Raw genomic sequence first — 21,898 nt, 5'->3', positions numbered from 1 at the left:
CTTCCGTGTAATGTGTATCCATCAAAGATGACATTCACTCACTCCACTATCACAGAATAATGTCTTTTAATATCATATCTCTTATGAAGAAGAAACATTAATTTTAATCACACATAGCACATACAGACGCAATAAAAAAAAAAAGAGATTCTTCTCTCTCATTAATAAACGAACCGGAACACCAGCATGAGTTGCGAGATGTACGCTAAACTCTTAAAGTTCTATTTTAGCACTTTGTACATAAATGAATGTAAACTTAATGTTATTTCTTGTAAATTATACACATTTATTTCAAACAGTGACACCTCATATCAAGTAATATATTTTTTTTTTTAATTAAATGTGATAATAAAAATAATGACAAACATATGATTAAAAACATTTATTATACATTATTACTTGTTCTGCAACTGATCCGCCTGAATATAGCCCTTTATTTTTAAGGCTTTTTTGTTAATCTTTTCTTATAGAGAAAGGTATGTGAGAAACTCTGATCTTTGATCATTTATATTGTTTTAAAAAACTATGTGATTATATTGTATCGAGATTATATTGAATCATGAACATCCTATAGTATATTGAACTGAATCGTGAGATAACAATATAGTCCAGTCCCCATTTATAAAGTGTATGCAGTTGTGGTGCATATGGATTTTTCATAGATGTTATCCCAATGATGGTTTAAGTCTTGTTTTAAATGTTAAAAATTAAAAGTCTATAATGCAGTCATTTTAGTCTTTTCCCCCCAAAAAATAATTTGTCATATGGACTACTGTCATTATAATTCTATAGTGCTTTTTGTTCTTTTTGGTGCTTGATAGATTTGGTCACTATGAAATGTCATTGCATGGCAGGAGTTGCCAAATGATTCTTCAAAAATTCCTCTCCACAATGTCAATAAACTGCGCACAAAGGTTTGTACTATATTTGTGCATGCATTTAAGTGCACACCATGAACACTGCAGTCTTCTTCCTGTTTCCTTATTACATGTGTGTGTTTTTCACACAGTAGTTCCTGACCAGTCTGTTCAGTTTCTCTTATGAGTCTGACTCACTAGTTGTCGTGTATTCTTTCCTTCACAGCTGTTCAGCTTAAAGCATCTCACCTGGCATCCTCGGATCTCTTTCAGCTGCTGCATTTCTACACTCTAAGCAGGTGGGCATGAGTTATTTTTATTTAGCAGCTATTTCCAACAGTAGATAATAATTGATAGTCGAGAAGGAGAAAAGAGTTGGCCTATTTAAATTTAATTGTTTTCCTTTCAAAACAGTTACATTACAGTACAGTGATGGCATTAGATACTTTGATTTATTACACAGTTCTCTGTAATATTTGATTCTGAATGCAGAATCGCATTCAGCTGTCAAATATTTTTGTATGATGACTGTATAATTGACCATTGTCCCACACAAATGATTTCCTACATAACTTTACTGCTTTCATATCTCTCATGTTGTTTCAATCTACGGTCTCTAATCAATATTTTGTGACTATTCATTTATTTGGTGAGAAGCCATGTACTAAGTGGGATAATGTACAGTCATTATCACAAAATAAACCCCTTCAGGGTGACACAAGACTGCATCAAGGGGTTTATTTTGCAGTAATTACCGAATGGAAGCACATTAACCCTTTACATGTACAGTGGTACTGAATGATTGCCATATTCATATGCCATAGAGTTTACATACAGTTTTAACCCTGTTCAATTAAACTTATTTGAATATTGCTTTTCACAATGCATGTTTTTACAAAGCAGATTTATAAAGAATAGTACCTTACAAACCTCCATTGAGCAAGCCAAAGTCAACAGTGGTAGATGAGGAAGAGGTACTTTTTGTGCTACTCCAAAGTACTATTGTGTGTTGTGGTACTTTTTTGTTTGTGTTGTTTCACTGTGTTACCCAAAATGTTGGGTTTCAGTTTAATGTTTTTCAATTGTTATTTATCTGACTCTACCCATCTTTCTCTCAGGGATGTGTTACTGGTTGCTTCTTGGGTTTACAACCATAAAAGTTTAGTTTTCAGGTCAGTTCACATGGTCCAAGTCAGTACCTGGCCTGTCATTCACTATTCATATAATTAATCAAACTGTCATTCTCAAGAGTTTGTGTGTGTCTTTCAGAAGCTTGCCTGTGTTCTTCTTCAGATCCACACATCAGCAGTATGACTGCGGGAACACCAGGCACAGTAGAAATGGCAAAAACGGTCATGTGTACTATACAGGTGATATTGACCTTTTGATGTCTGTTTTTTGCTGCTTTAACTGACTTATACTTTAAAACATTTTTAATTATACATTTTAATTTTAATAATGAAATGTATTTTCTGCATGAATTTTGTGTGCAGTCTGTGGACATTTCACAGAGAAAACTGAAACTCACATATGTTCATATGTCCAACAACACTTTTAGCTTTGGCCACTGAGGGGCAGTGATTGAAATTTTGATTCAGCATCATAAATCAGCAGCAGAACTTTCAACCTACTGTCTCTGAATTCTTTTGCGCAACCTTGTTATGCATGTCACAGATTTAAACACTCGACGTTGTGTCGATGAAGTGACACTAGGGGTCGCCCTTGGGAGCCCCAGACACCTCTGATCTTTGAGAAAAGGCGTGAAATTTGCCACTACCCCGGACATACGGGTATAAAAAGAGCTGGAATGCAACCACTCATTCAGAATTTTTCTTCCGAGCCGAGCGGTTGTGTTTCAGCGAGCTAAATTCCTCTGCTGCATTACAGCGGCTTCTCCCCCTCTTGCACCGGTTGAGTGCAGAGAATGCCCCTGGTAGACACGATCACTCAGGCCAGGGCCCCCTCTGCTAAGCGCCTGTATGACCTGAAGTGGCGTCTGTTCGCTAAGTGGTGTTCTTCCCGTCGCAAAGACCTCCAGAGATGCTTAGTCGGATCAGTGCTTTCCTTTCTGCAGGAGAGGTGGCTGTCCCCCTCACCCTTAAAGGTGTCTGTAGCCACTATATCGGCACTTCACGATGCAGTAGACAGAAAGTATTTAGGGAAGCATGACTTGATCGTCAGGTTCCTGAGAGGTTAAACCCCCCCAGACTGCACCTCGTTCCCTCGTGGGACCTCTCCATGGTCCTTCGGGGCCTACGGAGAGCTCCAATTGAGACCATAGAGTCAGTTGAGCGCTCCATCAAGAGTGTAGGGGACCTGCAGGCATTCTCTGTCAGCGAACCGTGCCTGGAGTTCGGTCTGGGATACTATCACATGATCCTGAGACCCTGACCGGGCTATGTACCCTAGGTTCCCACAACTCCATTCAGGGATCAGTTGATGAACTTTGCCTCCTCCTTCCCCAGGAGGAGGCAAACCCAGCCTTGGCGTTGCTGTGTCCAGTGCGTGCTTTGCGCATCTATTTGGATTGCACACAGAGCTTTAGAAGCTCCAAGCAGCTCTTTTTCTGCTTTGGTGGATAGCGGAAAGGATCCGCCCACTGGGTCATTGATGCCATCGCTATGTCATATCACGCCCAGGACGTGTTGCCCCCTGTGGCGCAATGTGCCCATTTTACCAGGGGTGTAGTGGCCTCCTGGGCTCTGACCAACGGCGCCTCTCTAGCAGACAATTGTAGAGCAGCGGGCTGGGCAACACCTGGTTCTACATCCTCCGGGTTGAGCCGGTTTCATCCCTTGTGATGTCAGGTTCAAACAGGCAAGACTTGGGACAGCTGGCCGGGTGTACCGCTTGCGCATAGTGCCTTTACCCTCCCTTGAGGCGAAGACATGTGCTCCTTCTCCCAGTCGCATTCACAAAAGTGTGGACCCTGGATGTCCTTCCTCCTTAGCCCTGTGTCTGGTGAGTTTTTGGAGAAACTCACCACCGGCCAAGTACGTGTGTCAATTAGGCCCTGTACTGTGGTAGGTTCTTCAAATGCATTGGTTGTCCCATTGGTAACCCAGTGTGATGTATTTTCTGCAAAGGCGTTTCACTGTTGGTAAACCACATAATACTTTGGCAGAGGCCTCTCTGTTCCCGGTCACCATGTTTGTAGTAAATCCTCCCCCTTCGGGTAGGACCTACCACGGGACCCTTCCACATGACTTGCTTCCGACCGGACTCGGGAAGACCATGTGATGTATTCCCACTCTAAAGCCCCCTCCGCTGTGTCGTCCTCTTTGGAGGGACACCACCCGACGTGGACCTTATATGGCCCCCAGCTGAACGATTTTGTTCCTTATGGGTCAGCCAGTCATTATTTTTTGTGCAGCTGACTTTTCCCCATGGTGCATGGGACCGTTTGACACCTACGAGTGCGATGGAGGAGGTTACGCGATGGCCTGGTGCGCTGGTTACGAGGCACACAGAGCTCTGCCCGTCTCACCACTAGTCCATGTAACACAGTTCAGTAGTTGTGCCGTTGTGTGTCCCTCCTGCCACAACACTGAACTACCTGCTGAAATTGCCAGGACCTTGTCTCGGCTCCTCAGCACAAAGCCTTAATGAGTGGTTGCATTTCAGCTCCTTTTATACCCGTATGTCTGGGGAAGTGGCATGCAAATTCCACTCGCCAATTCTCATTGGCCTTTTCTCAAAAATCAGAGGTGTCTGGGGCTCCCAAGGGCGACCCCTAGTGTCACTTCATCGACACAACATCTCATTCCCTCCATAAGGGAATGGAGGTTACGACAGTAACTAAGACATTTTATAGCTTATCCATGTCTGTTAGCTTTGAGGACATCTGTATGCTAGTCTACTTCTAAAAGTTGACAAAATAAAGTTTTAGCAGATATACACATTTAATATCTTTCTCTTCTGGGAAAATAAACAAAACATTTTGATGACTTAACTTATAATCCCCTCACTTGTCCAATAAAATACTGTCTACAATGGAAATACCACTAATGCTACAAGCAAAATTGGAAGCTATCAATTTGACAGCCTCCATTTGAACACATTAATGTTCTTGATGATGATAGAGTGCTTCTTCATCAGAACAGCCTTGGATCTTGTCTAGATTATGACCTACCTCAAAAATCAAATGCAGGTTCATTTACTCTCTGATTCTTACAGGTCTGCAGGTGTAGGTGAAGGTGGTGCCTTGGTGGCAAAGATTTTTCATGAAATGTATTTCCATGACACAAGCTATCAAGTGTGGTTTTGCCACACTGTGTACACTAAAGGCTATTGGCTTTTATAAAAACAGGGCAAGCCTTTCGAGATGTCCCATATCAACTTCCTATTTGAATAAGAAATTTGTAAACACAGGAATGAAGATTGTGTTCATCAGTTCATTACTTGGAGTTTTTAGCTATTAAAAGCATCTCTTGTCTTATTATTCCAAGAAATGATGCTGCATGATTAATGGACCTATATCTTTTGAACACAAAGTCCAAACTTTATGAAGTTGGAACACATCAGAATATTCAGAGGATGCTTTCACACAAGGGGTGCTACAAATAAAAACTTTGCAACCACAAGATTGAGGAAGTTGAGATTTTGCAAGCATTCTCTTAGGCGCAAGTGCTAACATATTATTAATAGGACAAAGAAAGTAGCCAGTACTTTCTCAATATTCAGTAGCCAGTATCTTCACTTGGTATATATGTGTAGGGTGTCAACAATATTTTTTGACCAATTGACCAATAGAAAATTGTAAAGTAATAATGCATACTTTTACATTTATGTTTATATCTTAGGAACCTTTTGAGCTAGAAGCTAAATTCCTCTTTCCACTGAATTCTGAGAGTCCCAATATAGGAAGCATTTAGAAATGTGTAAAACGTTTGGTTACGTATGTAACCTCCGTTCCCCGAGGGAGGGAACGACACATTGTGTCGGAGAAGCGACACTAGGGGTCTCTCTTGAGCGCCGATATTCACCTCTGATCTTATTGAAAAGGGCCAATGGGAGTTGGCAGTCGGTATTTGCAGGGCTTGTGTGGAAAGTATGGTGCGGTGGTAGATCCAGCCTCGAAAGGGGGAGTTGCTACAGCACGGCGACCGAGGCAGCTGTAACTGCCTAAGGGAGACACGGGGGTCCGCTCGTAAGGGGACAGAACCGTGGAATTACACACAGGGGGAGTCCGAACAGGAGGCCTTCTTATTTTACCTGTGGAGCCCCTATACCAGTACGGGGTGGCCATCAGGGTACCCGCAGTGGCTTGGGTCGGTGAGTTCCTCCGCTGAACCGCGGACCCGGAGGGCTGGGGAGGAATTGACCAGGGGCCCGACTCGGAGTGGGGCGCCCTGGGAAGAAGGCGCACTACTTTACCTTGACGTCAGGAAAAGGGCGCTGGGCGCAAGTGATCCACCCGGCCGGTCGGTCTACGTGTTACCGAGTTCTACGGGCTCGGACCTGAGAAAACACGAGACGCAACCGACTCAACGCGGAGGTTGTAAAACCTCGCGAAGGTGTTGGGTGTTGCCCAACCCGCGGCTCTACAGATGTCTGCTAGGGAGGTGCCCTTGGCCAGTGCCCACGAGGACGCAACACCCCTTGTTGAGTGAGCTCGGACCCGTAAGTGTAGGGGCACGGCCTGGGTGTGATAAACCAGTGTGATGGCATCGAAAACCCAGTGTGCGAGCCTCTGTTTGGAGACGGCATTCCCTTTCTGCCGTCCCCCAAAGCAGACAAAGAGCTGCTCAGAGCGTCTGGTGCTCTGTGTGCGGTCCAGGTAAATGCGCAGGGCGCGCACTGGACACAGCAATGAAAGGGCTGGGTCTGCCTCCTCCCGGGGCAGCGCTTGCAGGTTCACTACCTGATCTCGGAATGGTGTGGTAGGAACCTTGGGCACATAGCCCGGTCGCGGTCTTAGGATCACAGACGTATCTGCCGGACCGAACTCCAGGCAAGTGTCGCTGACAGAGAACGCTTGCAGGTCCCCGACCCTCTTAATGGAGGCGAGCGCGATCAGCAGGGCCATCTTAAGAGAGAGGGCCCTGAGTCCAACTGATTCGAGCGGCTCGAAGGGAGGTCTCTGGAGTCCTGCCAAGACTACCGAGAGATCCCAGGAGGGAACTAGGCCTGGCCGGGAGGGATTCAACCTCCGAGCGCTCTCAGGAACCTGAGGATCAGGTCGTGCTTACCCAAAGACTTGCCGTCTACAGGATCGTGGTGGGCGGCGATAGCGGCAACATACACCTTGAGGGTGGACGGGGACAGCCTCCTGTCCAGCCTCTCCTGTAGGAACAGAAGCACTGACCTAATCGCGCATCTCTGCGGGTCTTCGGCTCGGGAAGAACACCAATCTGCGAACAAGCGCCATTTTAGGGCGTAAAGGTGCCTGGTAGAGGGGGCTCTGGCTTGGTTGATGGTATTCACAACGGTCGCCGGTAAGCCGGCTAGCTCTTCCGCGTCCCGTCCAGGGACCAGACGTGGAGGTTCCAGAGGTCTGGGCGCGGGTGCCAGAGCGTGCCCCGTCCCTGAGAGAGGAGGTTCTTTCTCAGGGGAATTCGCCAGGGAGGAGCTGTCGCGAGGAGCCTGAGTTCCGAGAACCAAGTCCGAGTGGGCCAGTAGGGGGCCACCAACGTGACTTGCTCCTCGTCCTCCCTGACCTTGCACAGCACCGGTGCAAGAAGGCTCACTGGGGAAATGCGTACTTGCGCAGCCCCGAGGGCCAGCTGTGTGCCAGCCGCCTGTCCCGAGGGGAGCCTCTGTTAGGGCGTACCAGAGCGGGCAGTGGGAGGTTTCCTGGGCGGCGAACAGGTCTACCTGGGCCTTGCCAAACCGTTCCCAAATCAGCTGGACCGACAGGGGTGAAGCCTCCACTCCCGCCGGGCAGGCGTTGTCGTGATAGCGCGTCCGCTACGACGTTGAGCTTGCCGGGGATGTGAGTGGCACGCAGCGACTTGAGTCGCTGCTGGCTCCATAGGAGGAGACGGCGGGCGAGTTGTGACATGTGGCGGGAGCGTACGCCGCCTTGGCGATTTATGTACGCCACCACCGTGGTGCTGTCCGATCTCACGAGGACATGTTTGTCCCGAACTAACGGGAGGAACTTCCTGAGAGCAAGAAGGACGGTCAGCAACTCCAGGCAATTGATGTGCCAACGCAGCGGGGCCCCTTTCCAACGGCCCGCTGCTGCATGCCCGCTGCACACGGCACACCACCCGGACCGGGAGGCGTCGGTTGTGACCAGGACGCGTCGGGACACCTGCTGCAGGGGTACTCCTGCCCGTAAAAAGCAGAGGTCTGTCCAGGGTCGGAGTGTTTTGAGGCAGGCGGGGGTGATCCTTACCCGATGCGTGCCACGGTGCCATGCTTGTCTCGGGACTCGAGTCTGGAGCCAGTGCTGTAGTGGTCTCATATGCATCAACCCCAGCGGCGCGACTGCCGCGGAGGACGCCATATGCCCCAGGAGCCTCTGGAAAAGTTTTAGAGGGACCACTGTGCCTGGCTTGAAGGAAGCGAGGCAGTCCATCACCGACTGAGCACGCTCGCTCGTGAGACGTGCTGTCATTGAGACTGAGTCTAACTCCAACCCGAGAAAAGAGATGCTCTGAACCGGAGTGAGCTTGCTCTTTTCCCAGTTGACCTGAAGCCCCAAGCGGCTGAGGTGCCGGAGCACCTGGTCTCTGTGTGTGCATAGTAACTCTCGAGAGTGTGCTAGGAGGAGCCAGTCGTCGAGGTAGTTTAGAATGCGGATGCCGGCTACTCGTAGCGGGGCAAGGGCCGCCTCTGCGACTTTCGTGAAGACGCGAGGGGACAGAGACAGGCCGAAGGGGAGGACTTTGTACTGAAACGCCTGGCCATCGAACGCGAACCGTAGGAAGGGTCGGTGTCATGGCAGAATTGAGACGTGGAAGTACGCGTCCTTCAGGTCCACCGCTGCGAACCAATCTAGATGCTGAACGCCAGCCAGAATATTTCTCTGCGTAAGCATTTTGAACGGGAGTTTTAACAAGGCCCGATTGAAAACTCGCAAGTCCAGGATTGGTCGTAAGCCGCCGCCTTTCTTGGGTACAATGAAGTAAGGGCTGAAGAAACCCTTCCTCATTTCGGTTGGAGGGCCGTGTACTGTGGAAAAGCGGACGCCCCTGAAGGGGGGCGGGAGCCGGGCAAACTGAATTGCGTAACCGAGTCGAATGGTCCGGTGCAGCCAGCGTGATGCATTGGGAAGCGAAAGCCACGCTTCCCAGCTCTGCGCTAGGGGCACCAAAGGGACGAGTATTTTGGACATACCCGGCGGGGCCTCGCAGTGGGGCGGAACAGGTAATGCAGCGTCGGGCGGCTTCGTTGCGGCCTGAGGCTGAGGTGCTGAGAATAGACTCAAAGCACTTACCTTGCTCCGCGCGCCCGGCAGGGGCGGGTTCTTGACTGAGGAGGAGGTCTGATGTTGGCGTCCTCTGGACTCTTCTGAACCGGCCGGCCGGGGGACAGTCGTGGGCAGGCGGAAGGCGGGATCGCCGCGTCCGGTGTACCGGGACTGTTGTGATCTGAAAGCACATTGCCGTGAAAACGGCATTTGTGAGCCAGGTGACCCAGAGGCAAAGGAAATAGCTCTTTTATTGAGAATGTGGGTACCACAGCCCCGTCAGGGGTGTGGCAAATGAAAAAACAAAGGATTCTCCTCCCGGCCCTCCACCGGGGGACGGAGCGGTCTTACCACCTCCGGAGCTAACGTCTTCGGCTCTGGGTCGGCTGTCTCAGGAACGCTTGGGAGCCTTCCGGGTCCTGGAGGGGGTTCGTGAGACAGGGGGCATGCGCCGCCTGCGGAGTGCTCGACGCTGGGGCTGAGAGCTGGGCCCGGGTTGAGGCGGAGCAGGAGCTGGTATCCTCGCAGGGGGACGCCCGTAGCGGCAGGTCTGCGGCGGGGCATGATGTGCGAAATGGCCTCCGTCTGCTTCTTCACCGCGGAGAACTGTTGGGCAAAGTCCTCGACAGTGTCACCGAAAAGGCCAATCTGGGAGACAGGTGCGTCCAGGAAGCGGTTTTTGTCAGCCTCACGCATCTCGACCAGGTTGAGCCAAAGATGGCGTTCCTGGACCACTAGGGTGGCCATCGTCTGTCCGAGTGCCTGAGCTGTGGCCTTCGTCGCTCTCAGGGTGAGGTCGGTCGCTGAGCGCAGTTCCTGCAGCACATCAGGATCAGGTCCACCCCCGTGCATGTTTCTGAGAGCTTTGGCCTGGTGGACTTGCAGGAGGGCCATCGCATGCAGGGCGGAGGCAGCGCGTCCAGCCGTAGTGTAGGCCTTCGCGTTAGCGAGGATGTTGTCCTACAGGGCTTGGATGGGAGTACGGGCGACCCCGCCAGGAGGTAGGGCTACCGGGGCATAGATGGTGCGCAACTGCCCTATCAACCTGGGGAATCGCGTCGTACTCGTGGCGCTCTCCGCCGTCGAGGGTGGAGAGAGTGGAGCGGGTGGCACCTAGACGAGCGGAGAGCGGGGCTCTCCACGTAGACGTCAGCTCATCATGCACCTCCGGGAAGAAAGGGACCAGGGGATCGCGAGGCCGCGAACGGCGCGCTGCCCCCAGGAACCAATCATCCAACCGAGAAGGCTGTGGGGAGGATGGAGGGTTCCAGTCCAACCCCACACTCAAGGCGGCCCGGGAAAGCATGTCGGACATCTGAGCGTCGGCCTCAGCCTGGGCCTGCTGGCCCGAAGGCGGCAGTCCAGGGGAGTCCTCGGCATCAGACACCGCACTCTCCGATGCAGCGGCGAGCTCATCTGCTTCGGACTCGGGAGGATAGACAGCCGGGCCGTGAGGCGAGCCGCTATCACCGCGAGCGTGGACGGAGACCAGCGAGCGTGTCGGGGAACGGGAGGTTCGCGGGGGCTACCCGGCGAAACTGCACCCGCTGCCACCCCAAATCGCCTCCAGCGCCAACCGCACCATCCTTAATCCCGTGGGAAGAAGGAGCAATGCGGGTGCAGCTGGGGTGGCTTGCTTTCTGTTGAAAGCGAGCCGCGACCGCTAACGTGGTCATGGTCATGTTCTCGCAGTGAGAACATGAACCATCCACAACGCCGCCTAGGTGTGATCGCGGCCCAAACACACGAGACAGCGCCTGTGGCCGTCTGAAGCAGAGAGCACTCTACCGCATCCAGGAACGACACAGGGGCGGAAAGGCATCTTGAAAAAGACGCGTCCTTAAAAGGACGTTCAACGCCGCTGTGTTTGCTCTTTTAGAGAAAATTACTCTTTTAGTAAAAAACTCTTTTAATACACAGTGTGTGTGTGTATGCGTGTCTGCGCTGTCGAGCGCTCAGGGGCAACAATGCACGCCGTGCACTGAGAAGGAGAAAGCCGCTGTTGTGCGCTGTCAAGATCCAACAGCATGCAGATCGTCAGAGGAAAACAGGAACGTTTAAGTGGCGTGTAACTCGCAGCAAACTGCAGACAGACCATCGGCTCCGAAGAAATTTTCTGAATGAACTCCCGTATTTGCCCCGCTTAAATACCCGTATGTCCGGGGGCGGGGTATGCAAATACCGACTGCCAACTCCCATTGGCCCTTTTCAATAAGATCAGAGGTGAATATCGGCGCTCAAGAGACCCCTAGTGTCGCTTCTCCGACACAACGTGGAGAGAGCGACAGAAGGGGAACCTATGTTTTTGGAGGCACACCTGACAAAATGTTATCAAATACATTTTGATTCCTCTTTATAAGGAGTTTGGGTGTGGCCCATAATGATGTATTGACCTAAATATTGGGAGTGCAATGTCTAACCACCAATTTACAGTGCTAGGGGCACTATAAGTTAAGAAAATCACCAAACCTGAGCAACTGTGGTCAAGGAAGTTTAAATTTCCAATAAAACAACTGTATCCATAGGATGTGTTCTTCAGATTTGGATATTGTGTTAATTTTCTGCACTTTTATATTTGTTAGGTCACCAATAATTGCCACGTGTGGTTATATTCCGTATTGTTGGAGTCACCTATGGAAAATATTATCTGTTTGTTTCTGTTTGTTGGTAGCTTACAGGGGCCAGTGGTGCACTGTGTTTCATCAATCCTTTGTACCTCCATGAGCATGGTGATGATTGGCTGACTCATTCTTCAACCAACCCACATCTTGCCAATCGTCCAGTCAGCTTGAGACGAGAGAGGCAATTAAGCAACACAAGAGCATGGGATGGGAGGGGACTAAAACAGAGGCCAACTTCCCTAGGTGAGGAGAACTCTGCAGTTTTGACTGTGACAGAGATAGTGGTCACCAGTTTTTTGTTTGCTTTGGCTATGTGTGATTTAAAGGATCCAACAATTATGTTTAAAATACTGTAAATATTTGTGATTCTACAAATAAAGTTGAGACAATTGTAATTATAAAAGTATGTGGACACCCCCTTCTAATGAATGTATTTGGCTATTTCAGCTAGAACCATTACTAACAGATGCATAAGATAAAGTAAATGCAATCTCCTTAGACAAATGTTTTTGTAATATGGTTTACTTAGTCTGGTGTGAAAAAAAAAACTTGATTGGATTACAAAAAGCACCATTGAACACCTTGGGGATGAATTGGAATGCCAACTGCGAGCTATGCCCTATCACCCACTTTTGTGCCTGACCTCACTGATGCTCTTGAATCTGAATGGGAGCAAATCCCTGCATCCAATTCCAACATCTAGTGGAAAGCCTACCCAGATGAGTGGAAGCTGTTATGGCAGCAATGGGAGGACCACCTACCTATTAATGCCAATGGCTTTGAAATAAAATGTTTGTAGAGTTTGGGTGTCCATCTACTTATGGCCATGTAATTTAAGTCTATCTCTTTGTTTCTTCTCAAAGGGTCATTTGAGAAGTGTTCAGTGTCTCTAGCTTCCCCAGGTGGAGTTGTGCTTCGCAGCGGAAGTGGTTCCAACCAGCAAGACCCTCTCAAAAGGGCAAGTGCAGACTCCATCCACAGTCCTCGTCCACAGTCGCCACATCGTGTGTCATGGATAGAGGACAAGATATGGCTGAATGCATCACCTCCTTCCTCTCAGCTTCACCCACCCGGCTTAGAGCTGGACTCCCTGTCAGTTAGTAGTATAGAGGAGGAGCCTGAACCAGCCATAAGCCCTTCCCCATACCAACACTCGCCCCGCCTCCCTTTAGCAGAAAAGGTCAAGAACCGCCTCTCGGCAGTGGGTCAGGCTCTGGGCAGATTTGTGTCACCACAGCGACGACTGAGTAAACGAATTCAGGAGATGGCGGAACAAAAGAGTGGGGTATTTGCAGAGGCCATCAGGGGATTTATAGAGCAAACTCATGCAGGTGGGACAACTCCTGGGGTGACCTGCACTGAGATGCTACAGGAAGTGCGTTCATCTCTAACTGCTCTAAGAGAAACCCTGTTCGATTACCCAGAGATCCAAAGCATCACTGACAGCCTTGGAGACACACCTGATTTAGAACTGGGTATGACCTGGAGATACACAATTTTGGGAGAAGTACAATATGCATGTTATTTACAAAATGCATGTTATTTACTTAGATTACAGTTTTTTGGAAGTGTCAAGTGGTGCTTGCCTTACACCAGTGCTGTGTCTGAAATCGAGGACTGTCAGAGTGTGCACTGCATTTCATGAAGAATGAACATCTCTGCCATACATTTTTTTAAAGTATGCAGATGAGAAGTATGAAAACATTCCTAGAAATCCTTCATTGTCTTGTGACCCAAATATATAACGTAGTAACAACCGCAAAAATATTTAACTTTGGTTTTGTTAAACAAGCTCAATTTAACCACAAAGAACAACTTTTCTTCGTATATATAGAACTTACAGTTGAAATGAGATGAGTTTTCTCAGCTATGGTGAACACTTACAGTCGAACGCGAGCCTGTCAAAGTATACTCCATTTGACGGCACGCGCATACACAGGTGGTTGGCGCATGCATGAAACGAGTGTTATAAGACAACGGACTATTTCTTTTCTGGAGTTTAGACCCATAAAGATGTCTTTATATTCCTTCAGACCCAAGTTATACAAATGTAGGCATCTCCTGACCTCCTAAAACATAAGGCTCTTGACAAGAAAATCAACTGTAGTTGTTTTTACCTCTGTCTCCTGATATTTACCTGCGATTAAATCTTCTTCTAATTCATGAGAGCAACGGTTCCAATGTGAATATTGCCACCTTGTGGGCCCAGCAATTCATGCAAATATTTCCAGGCGCATGCCCAGTCTGCACATTCAAAGATGTGAGGTTAAAAAAATCGTTCTGTACTCATGCAGTGCTCAAGTATTCTGCTGATGACCAGATTTGATGATGTTCAGCATTCGCGTCAGACGCGAGGTATACTTTGGGCTTAAAGGGTTAGTTCACCCAAAACATTTAAATTCTCTTATCATTTACTCAACCTCTTGCCATCCCAGATGAGTATGACTTTCTTTCTTCAGCAGAACATAAAACATTTTTAGAAGATTATCTCAGCTCTGTAGGTCCATACAATGCAAGTGAATGGGTGCCAAAATTTTGAAGCTCCAAAATCCACATAAGGGAAACATGTAAATTACTCCAGCAACTCTGGTGGTTAAATCCATATCTCCTGAAGCGATATGATAGGTGTGGGTGAGAAACAGATCAATATTTAATCCCATTTTCCATCACTTTCTCCTTCTTGTGTTTTTGCTGATTCACATTCTTTGTGCTTATCGCCCCCTAATGGGCAGGGAGGAGAATTTATTATAGAAAATGTCTTAAATATTAATCTGTTTCTCACCTATCCTCTTAATTCTCACCTCAACTATCCTTTTAAGAGTTTTTCTAATCTGTCCTTCTTTGCAATACATGCATACAGTTTCAGAATACTTTTACTTTGCATCTTTCTTAATTATTTAATATTTATAATTATTAAGATTTTCAAACAACATGTTGTCTTTACAATATCACATAGTAAAGGGTATTAATATACTGTATGTACTGTAAATATATAGCTGTCATTATATTTTTGAAATGGTGCCCTTCGCATGGGGATAATGATTTTTGGGGGTCCATTGCTTTAAAAAGAAAGTAGTGGGTAATGCTTTCTTTAAGAATTGTTTTTTTAAACAAGTGTTTCTTTATCAAATAAATGCATTATTTTGTATTCTATATTTTTACAAAACAAATACAATTACTATATTAAATACAGTTATTTTATTACAACTGAAAATTAAAAAAAACCCATAACATTGTCACGTGGGCCTACACAATCCACCTGAGCTTTATTAGGTCAAATGTGGCAAAGGTCTTTTAAGCAACCCATAACACGACACAAGTACTTATAAGAACTATACAGCGGATGTTTAGCTCTCTTCTTTTATTTTAGGTCATCTTGTGTAATGGTAGAGCAACAATTTGAAGAGAATCTTACTAAACAAGTTAGAAAAGTTAGTTAAACTGTCAACACGTTTATTCACATCTGGTTTAATGGCACAGGCATTTGAATGTAATTCAAATTGTCCCTTGAGGACTAAGGGTTCTTAATGCCACATAGGGTTGCCACCCTTCCTGTATAGTATGGGATCATCCCATATTAAAATATGAAATGCTGTGTCCCTTTAAGATTCATATGGGACGCGTTGTTTCCTGCATTTTTGTACACATTGTTTAACACATACACTAGATCTTTACAGTAGACAAAATTACATAATCGTGAATAAAACCAAACCATTTCTGAGTACGTTTCTGGAATTAAAAAAAAGAAAAACACCTTTTGACCAAAGCACTACTGTTCTGGAAAGAGAGAGCCTTGGCCAACAATGCTCAAAAGATAAACAGTGAGATAAGAGATAAAAAAAAAAGTGAATGTTTATAAGAAGTATAGAAAAAGTCTCAACGAAACATATTTAGAGAAGTTACTTTTTAGAAGCAGTGCAATAACCCATTACTTAAAAGTATTGTTCCTCAACAATGGAAATTCTAGTAAAAACAGGGAATCTCATACAGTAACATCTCTCTACTATGAGATCTCTTTCATAGATTCTCTCGCTAACAAAACCTCCTTTATTCACAGATTTCTTATCTCCCTATCCTCAGATGTTATGTTGGAGGTCGCCTTACATAAAGTAGCTCTGAAGCCAGTTTACGCTCATCTGTACATGTGTCTGAAGACAGCACACAGGGATGATGGCACTCTGCAGCGTTTAGAGGCCAACATGAGCATGCTGGAGAAGCGCAGCCTGGAGGAACTAGAAGGTGCAGCTGGTGCTGGGGTACCTGATGCTGTCATGATGGAGAAGATCCAGCAACACTGGACCATGATGCATAAGACCTATTCACCTAGTAAAAAAGTTTACATCCTGCTCAAAGTCTGCAAGAATGTCTACCATAGCATGAAGGCTAATTCTAAACCTGGTGAGTGAAGTACAGACATGATTCTCTCACTGCTGATGTGTGTGCAGTACTATTTTTAACATAAAAACAACGTTGTGTTTTGAGTTCCCCTTTATTGTTTCACTATCATCATGTTTATTAAAGCCAAGTTATGACATTAACAGGGTTAATGCATAACTTGGGCCACAGCTTCAATGAACTAAATGAAAACGTGCTAACATTTAATATACCAATCATGTAATGAATTATAATGTATGAGTAGGTGTTAATATTATTTCCGCTCATTTGCATTCAAGGCATTTAAAACATGTTTAGCTTTAACTACATTTTAATTTGCACATGTGTCATCATTTATGTGCTTACCAGAAATCCGATTTGGTTCTTATGACTGAAATATCAGGTGTTTCATTTAAATAATGTGCGAGTCAGAAAGCAGATTTGACTCTGTTGATTGCTTTTTGTCAGGTGTAGTTTTTGGGGCAGATGACTTCCTACCATGCCTTACATGGGTGTTGCTGCGTAGTGATGTGGCTATACTGCAGATTGATACTGACTACATGATGGAGCTGCTGGACCCCACACAACTACAAGGAGAGGGTAGGGAATACAGACACACACATACAAAACTTCTTTCTTGCATAAATGGAAATCACTAGGACCATTTATTTTGGGGGCACTAGTGGATTTAGATTAAAAAAGGGGTTTGATTCTAGCCCATACGGTTCTAGAGTTATTAGGGATTTGGGGCCATACTACCAAATTTTAGATCTGTACAATTTACGGTTTCTGACACCCAGAATAATTTGAATTCAGTACAAAAACAATATCACCTTTGGTGTTTGGATACCTAATGATGCAGCTTAGGTATTACGCTAACTAAAGAGCCACTTGTGTCACTTATTCTTAATAGTAGTGTATTTTTGGACTCTAGAAAATCGAGATTTTTACATTATTGTTTTTTATTTGAATAAATAAAGGTCCATTTCTAATTTCAATATTATTTGTACTTCAGCCCTAAGCTAAATCTTCTTGGAGGCCCCCATCGCACAATAAATTACTTGTAGGTGTGCTTCATGATGTTGAAAGCACACCTACACGTTTAGCTACAATTCTCTCCTTGCAGTTACTTTCCTTTCCCTCTTGGGCCACAAGGGGAACCCCTATAACTGTCCGATTGAACCATAACAGAGACATCACCTTAAACGTGACACAAACTGACCAAAACAATAACATTAGCTGTTAGCTACTAGCTCATTGTGCTGCATAAAGCAGTTGTTGCATGGTGATTTTACACAAGTGTAACAGTTAAATTGGCCTGGTTGTTTTCTAAGCAAGCTTCCAGAAGCTGGTCAACTAAATAAAGTGAAGCTTTTGAGCAGGGTATACAGTAGCGTTAATGTAACAAAATGTACATTTCGTTTCCATTTGGTCAAACAACTTCCACTTTTCCTTGATGGTTCTATAGTCACTTTTAAGTGTTTTTAACTTTTCCCTACACTGTTGGTAGGTCCGGTAGTAGCCATGTGCGGCCAACAGCTGAGACACTTCCTGAGAGACTTTTTTGTTTCGCTCATCGCTAACCAGTGGACCGTCTGCACCTCGTTTATTGACCACAGCGTGGTTTTGTGCACAGCCATTTCTTTTTACACAATTCGAAAGTGACGCTGCTAGTGACGATTATCCCTGACCAATCAGTGATCTGCTGGATTTTGACATCACATTTAGTATTGGCTCGGCTCCTCGACCGAGGTCATACTAAAAAAGTATAAGGTACTAGGTACTATCCACAGTTGAAAACCCCCAAAAAGCGAGCAGAGTCGAGTTGAGTCGAGTTGTACCACGCAGTTGAAAAGCCCCATAAGCTTTTAGTAGGGGAAGTGACCCAATTAAGCCCACCCAAACCTTTTTCCATGTTTTCTTAAAGAAATGTTGACAGCCTTCCAATAAAGTGAGCTTTAAATCAAAGATTAATCTCTCATCTAAACACTCATGTTATGTTTTGTGATAAACTGACAAAATTAAGTTATTTGATTTAACTGGAAACGTGTAAAGTCTGGAGTGGTCTTATAAGCCCAGATGTGTTCTGAATAAAGCCAGTATGCTTTTAAAATTGTAAATCCTTCATATTTGACTAAATAAACACCTCCGTTTTGATTTAGATATTTAGATTTAGATCTTAAACATCATAGACAGTAAATGAAATATTTCATTTCTGAATCTGAAAGTCCTTGTAAACCTTGTTTATTTTGTATTTATTTATTTATTTTGCCAATTCATTTTCTCCCTGCAATGAAATTAGATTCTGTATGTATAGTTCACAATGAATTCAGTTATATTTCTGGTTTACAATTACAGACAGAGCACTAAATCTTGTTTGAGCTCAAGAAGCTTCTTAAATCTTTTCATTTAATGTGATTATCAGCATTTTTTTAGTCATTTCTTTTTTTATTGCATCTATCTTTGTGAGCATCACTCAGGCAGTGTCCTGCATGGGCTCCAGATCCTTTCAGATACAAATATCAAGTATTATTTGATTGATTGACTGATTAATCTCTTAATTAAATTCTTCAGATAAAAAACCTCGGCCGGTTCATTCATCTGACTGTGGAAAAATTACCTTTTTTAAGGTCAACTAAAAGTTTTGGAGCAACTTCTGAAATGGCTACCGAAGTGTTCCCAAATAACTCTTATTACATTTGATTGGCTCCTCATAAAAAGTGTGTTTATTTCCTCAGCAACAGTATTTTCTTTTTCTTTCTGTTTTTTTTTTTTATATTTCAAAATAAAACAGTAAGTGGGCTTATATGGTACTGGGGCTTAATTGGGTTACTTCCCCTATATTTAAAAAAATATTAATAAAACAACCTTGCTTTGTGGGGCCCCCTGGTGATTTGGGGACCCTTAGCGCTTTTAGCTAGAAATGGCCCTGTTGGACAAGAAAAATTAGGTTCATACTGTACCATGTGATCCACATTTGGTTTTTGACCACTGAAAATTTGTAAAATGTAACAATTTACGCACTGAGCAACAGTGAGAGCCCCAAATATCTGTGATTTAACCAAATAGGGTCTTACACTTTTTAATCTAATAGGATTTTAGATACTTTGAATGCTTCTGAAGTTATAGGAAAAAAAAACAACACAAGCATTTTTGAACTGCATTGACATATAATGCAGCAAGGGGTGCTGAAATCAATTGATATTAGTTATAGAGCTACTTATCTCAGTATAAATATAACATAATGGTGCTATCACATTAATTTGATTAGCTGTAGTTTTGCTCCAAAATCATTTGAGAATTTCATTTGAACCCCCCATTGAAAAAACTATGGATTACTCAATATATATTCATTCATGACATTTAATAATTTGGCTAATTTGACATGAAATAATCCATGTGGCATGTTCTTTAAAGAAAAGAAACAAAAAAGAATTATTTAGTTATTGCACAGCTGTAAACCAAATTTTGCTACAGTACTTACTAGTCGGTGGCATTAGGGGGAGGGACATTCTCATTTTATAGCATTTGACTGGAGTCATCAATATTTTTGGTTTGCTTTTCTGGAAGAGAGGCCAATTTTAAATGCTTAAATCTGCTAAATGTGAATTTTAGGAGTACACTTGCATAAAAAGTATCAACGCTAACACACATGGCCACATAACTCATTTTTATTTCATGGCGTCTCTCTCTCTCTCTCTCTCTCTCTCTCTCTCTCTCTCTCTCTCTCTCACACACACACACAGGTGGGTACTACCTTACAACTCTCTACGCTGCCCTTTTTTACATCAGCAGTTTCAGGCCTCGTTTAGCGAAGCGGCAACTCAGTGCAGAAGCACAGAGGTCTCTCAGCCAGTGGCATCGCAGACGTACTCTCCACTGCAACCAATCAAGGCACACCAAACATCGCAAAACCATACGGAGGCGTGGGCCAGCAGAGGCAGACTGTGCCGATCCACCGGAAGGGAATTCTTTGCATGAGAGCGCAGATTCCAGCACACCGGTCACCTCTAGTGTGCAGGAAAAACTGCTGGGTTTGGAGGAAGAGTTAGAGATTGTAAAGAAGGAAAAAGAGGGCAGCTCAGAGTTCTCAGGGGAACAAATACAGTTACTAGAAACGCTCTACCTTGCCGCACATAAAACAGAGGATGATGGGAAAGGTGCTGGAGTGAGCTGGAAAATTATGTAAATGTGATATACAGAGAGAATTAACAAATTCTTACTACTTAAAAAAGAACTTACCTCTGGACTTACTTATTAAGTTTTGCATGGGCAAGCATCACTCATATATTCTTAATGTAAAAATCTAGTCTTGCATACTAACATTAATGTTTTAAAACTGATATTAAATCATACATACATAGGCGCATTACTCTGCCATTATTAGTGTTTACTGTACTGTACAGCCTCTGTCATTTTCATTGACCACTAGGGGGTACTGTTGTACACGTTTCTTTCCATTTATTAATTACCAAGAACGTCATACCAAAAGTGTTCTAATACTGTTGTTGTAGTTTTGTTTTGGGAAGACAATATATATATATATGTATGTATATGTGTGTATATATGCATACACTACCTGTCAGAAGTTTTGGAACACTTATTCTTTATTATAATTGTTTATTTTTTGGAATAATAGTAAAGTCATCAAAACTATGGAATAACATAAATTGAATTATTGGAATTATGTTGTAACAAAACAAAATCCAAAATAAATCAAAACTGTTATATTTAAGCATCTTCATACAGGGGCGAAAATTTCATCAAAATGTTGGGGGGGACAATAAACATAACAATTCTCAAGAGCAAGTTTTGAAGGGGACACCAAGGTTTTTTTTGTTGTTGCCCCGTTTGCATTTGTATTATTTTATTTCTTAAACAATTATTTTAAGGATGTATCATTATATTATTTACAATACACATATTTTAATGATATTTTAGGGGGGGGCAACCCTCAGATGGGGGGGTCCTGACCCCCCTGCGATTTCCGCCTATGTCTTCATAGTATTCCCCCTTTTGTCTAGAATTTGCAGAAATGAACTCTTGACATTTTCTTAAGCAATTTCTTGAGGTATCACGCTGGGATGCTTTTAAACAGTATTGAAGGAGTTTCCATCTATGTTGGGCACTTATCGGCTGCTTTATTATTTGGTCCAAGTCATCCATTTCAAAAACTTTGAATATTTCAATTTTTGCACAAAATGTCCATAACATTTTTATAACAAATATTTCCCTTCCAAAGCACAGTTTCATTATATTCCATTTTTCTTTTTTCATCTTTATTATTCATCTGGTGAAAAAAAAAATATATATTTTGGAACTGAACTTTGGAGGGTGAATATTTATTATTGAATTTTTTATGATAAATATTTTGTGCTAAATGTTTCAATTGAAATATTCAAAGCTTAAAGAGTTATTTCACCCAAAAAAAATGAAAATGATCTTATTATTCATTTTTATCAAATATCTCAGCTCTGTAGGTCAGTTTAATTATTTATTTGTTTTGGGACAACTGTCCCTTTAAATATATAACCATGAAATTGCATACCCCAAAAATACATGCACTGTTTATGCAAGTGTTTATTTTTTCAATAAATGCAATACAGTGTGCTTTTTTGTTTCAAAGACATTTGTCATTAATACACTTCCAATGATTTCTTGCTTCACCTCTCATCTGTTTATTGAAC

The 21,898-nt window shown here is 44.2% G+C and overlaps 1 protein-coding gene across 7 annotated transcripts; it reads left to right on the top strand.

Moving 5' to 3' along the window:
* Positions 1-1,026: 1,026 nt before the first annotated feature.
* LOC127631767 (ras and Rab interactor 2-like) lies at positions 1,027-21,821 on the top strand. Of its 7 annotated transcripts, none has more exons than XM_052110079.1 (9): positions 1,069-1,156; positions 1,761-1,831; positions 1,976-2,029; positions 2,130-2,227; positions 11,895-12,080; positions 12,701-13,312; positions 15,918-16,235; positions 16,680-16,811; positions 19,958-21,821. In XM_052110079.1, exons 2-9 carry the CDS (start codon positions 1,821-1,823, stop codon positions 20,398-20,400), a joined length of 1,854 nt encoding a protein of 617 aa, XP_051966039.1. In that variant the 5' UTR covers positions 1,069-1,156; positions 1,761-1,820; the 3' UTR covers positions 20,401-21,821. The 7 variants fall into 7 exon arrangements, with proteins under 7 accessions (XP_051966040.1, XP_051966041.1, XP_051966039.1 ...); XM_052110077.1 differs by having other exon boundaries at positions 2,127-2,227; XM_052110080.1 differs by lacking the exon at positions 1,761-1,831 and having other exon boundaries at positions 1,027-1,156; positions 2,127-2,227; positions 11,888-12,080.
* The last annotated feature ends 77 nt before the right edge of the window (positions 21,822-21,898 follow it).

This window comes from Xyrauchen texanus, chromosome 38 (assembly GCF_025860055.1).
Source record: "Xyrauchen texanus isolate HMW12.3.18 chromosome 38, RBS_HiC_50CHRs, whole genome shotgun sequence".
Taxonomy (NCBI): Eukaryota; Metazoa; Chordata; class Actinopteri; order Cypriniformes; family Catostomidae; genus Xyrauchen; species Xyrauchen texanus.
This window is presented reverse-complemented; position numbering and strand designations above follow the sequence as displayed.

What these genes read in the sequence shown, in the direction of transcription:
- LOC127631767 (XM_052110075.1), top strand. Translation starts at nt 1,911, where the DNA reads ATGTTGGGTTTCAGTTTAATGTTTTTCAATTGTTATTTATCTGACTCT. An exon ending in CGGTCATGTGTACTATACAG is followed by an intron (nt 2,228 to 11,894) that starts GTGATATTGACC and finishes GGTAGCTTACAG; the next exon opens with GGGCCAGTGGTGCACTGTGT. An exon ending in CACACCTGATTTAGAACTGG is followed by an intron (nt 13,313 to 15,917) that starts GTATGACCTGGA and finishes CCCTATCCTCAG; the next exon opens with ATGTTATGTTGGAGGTCGCC.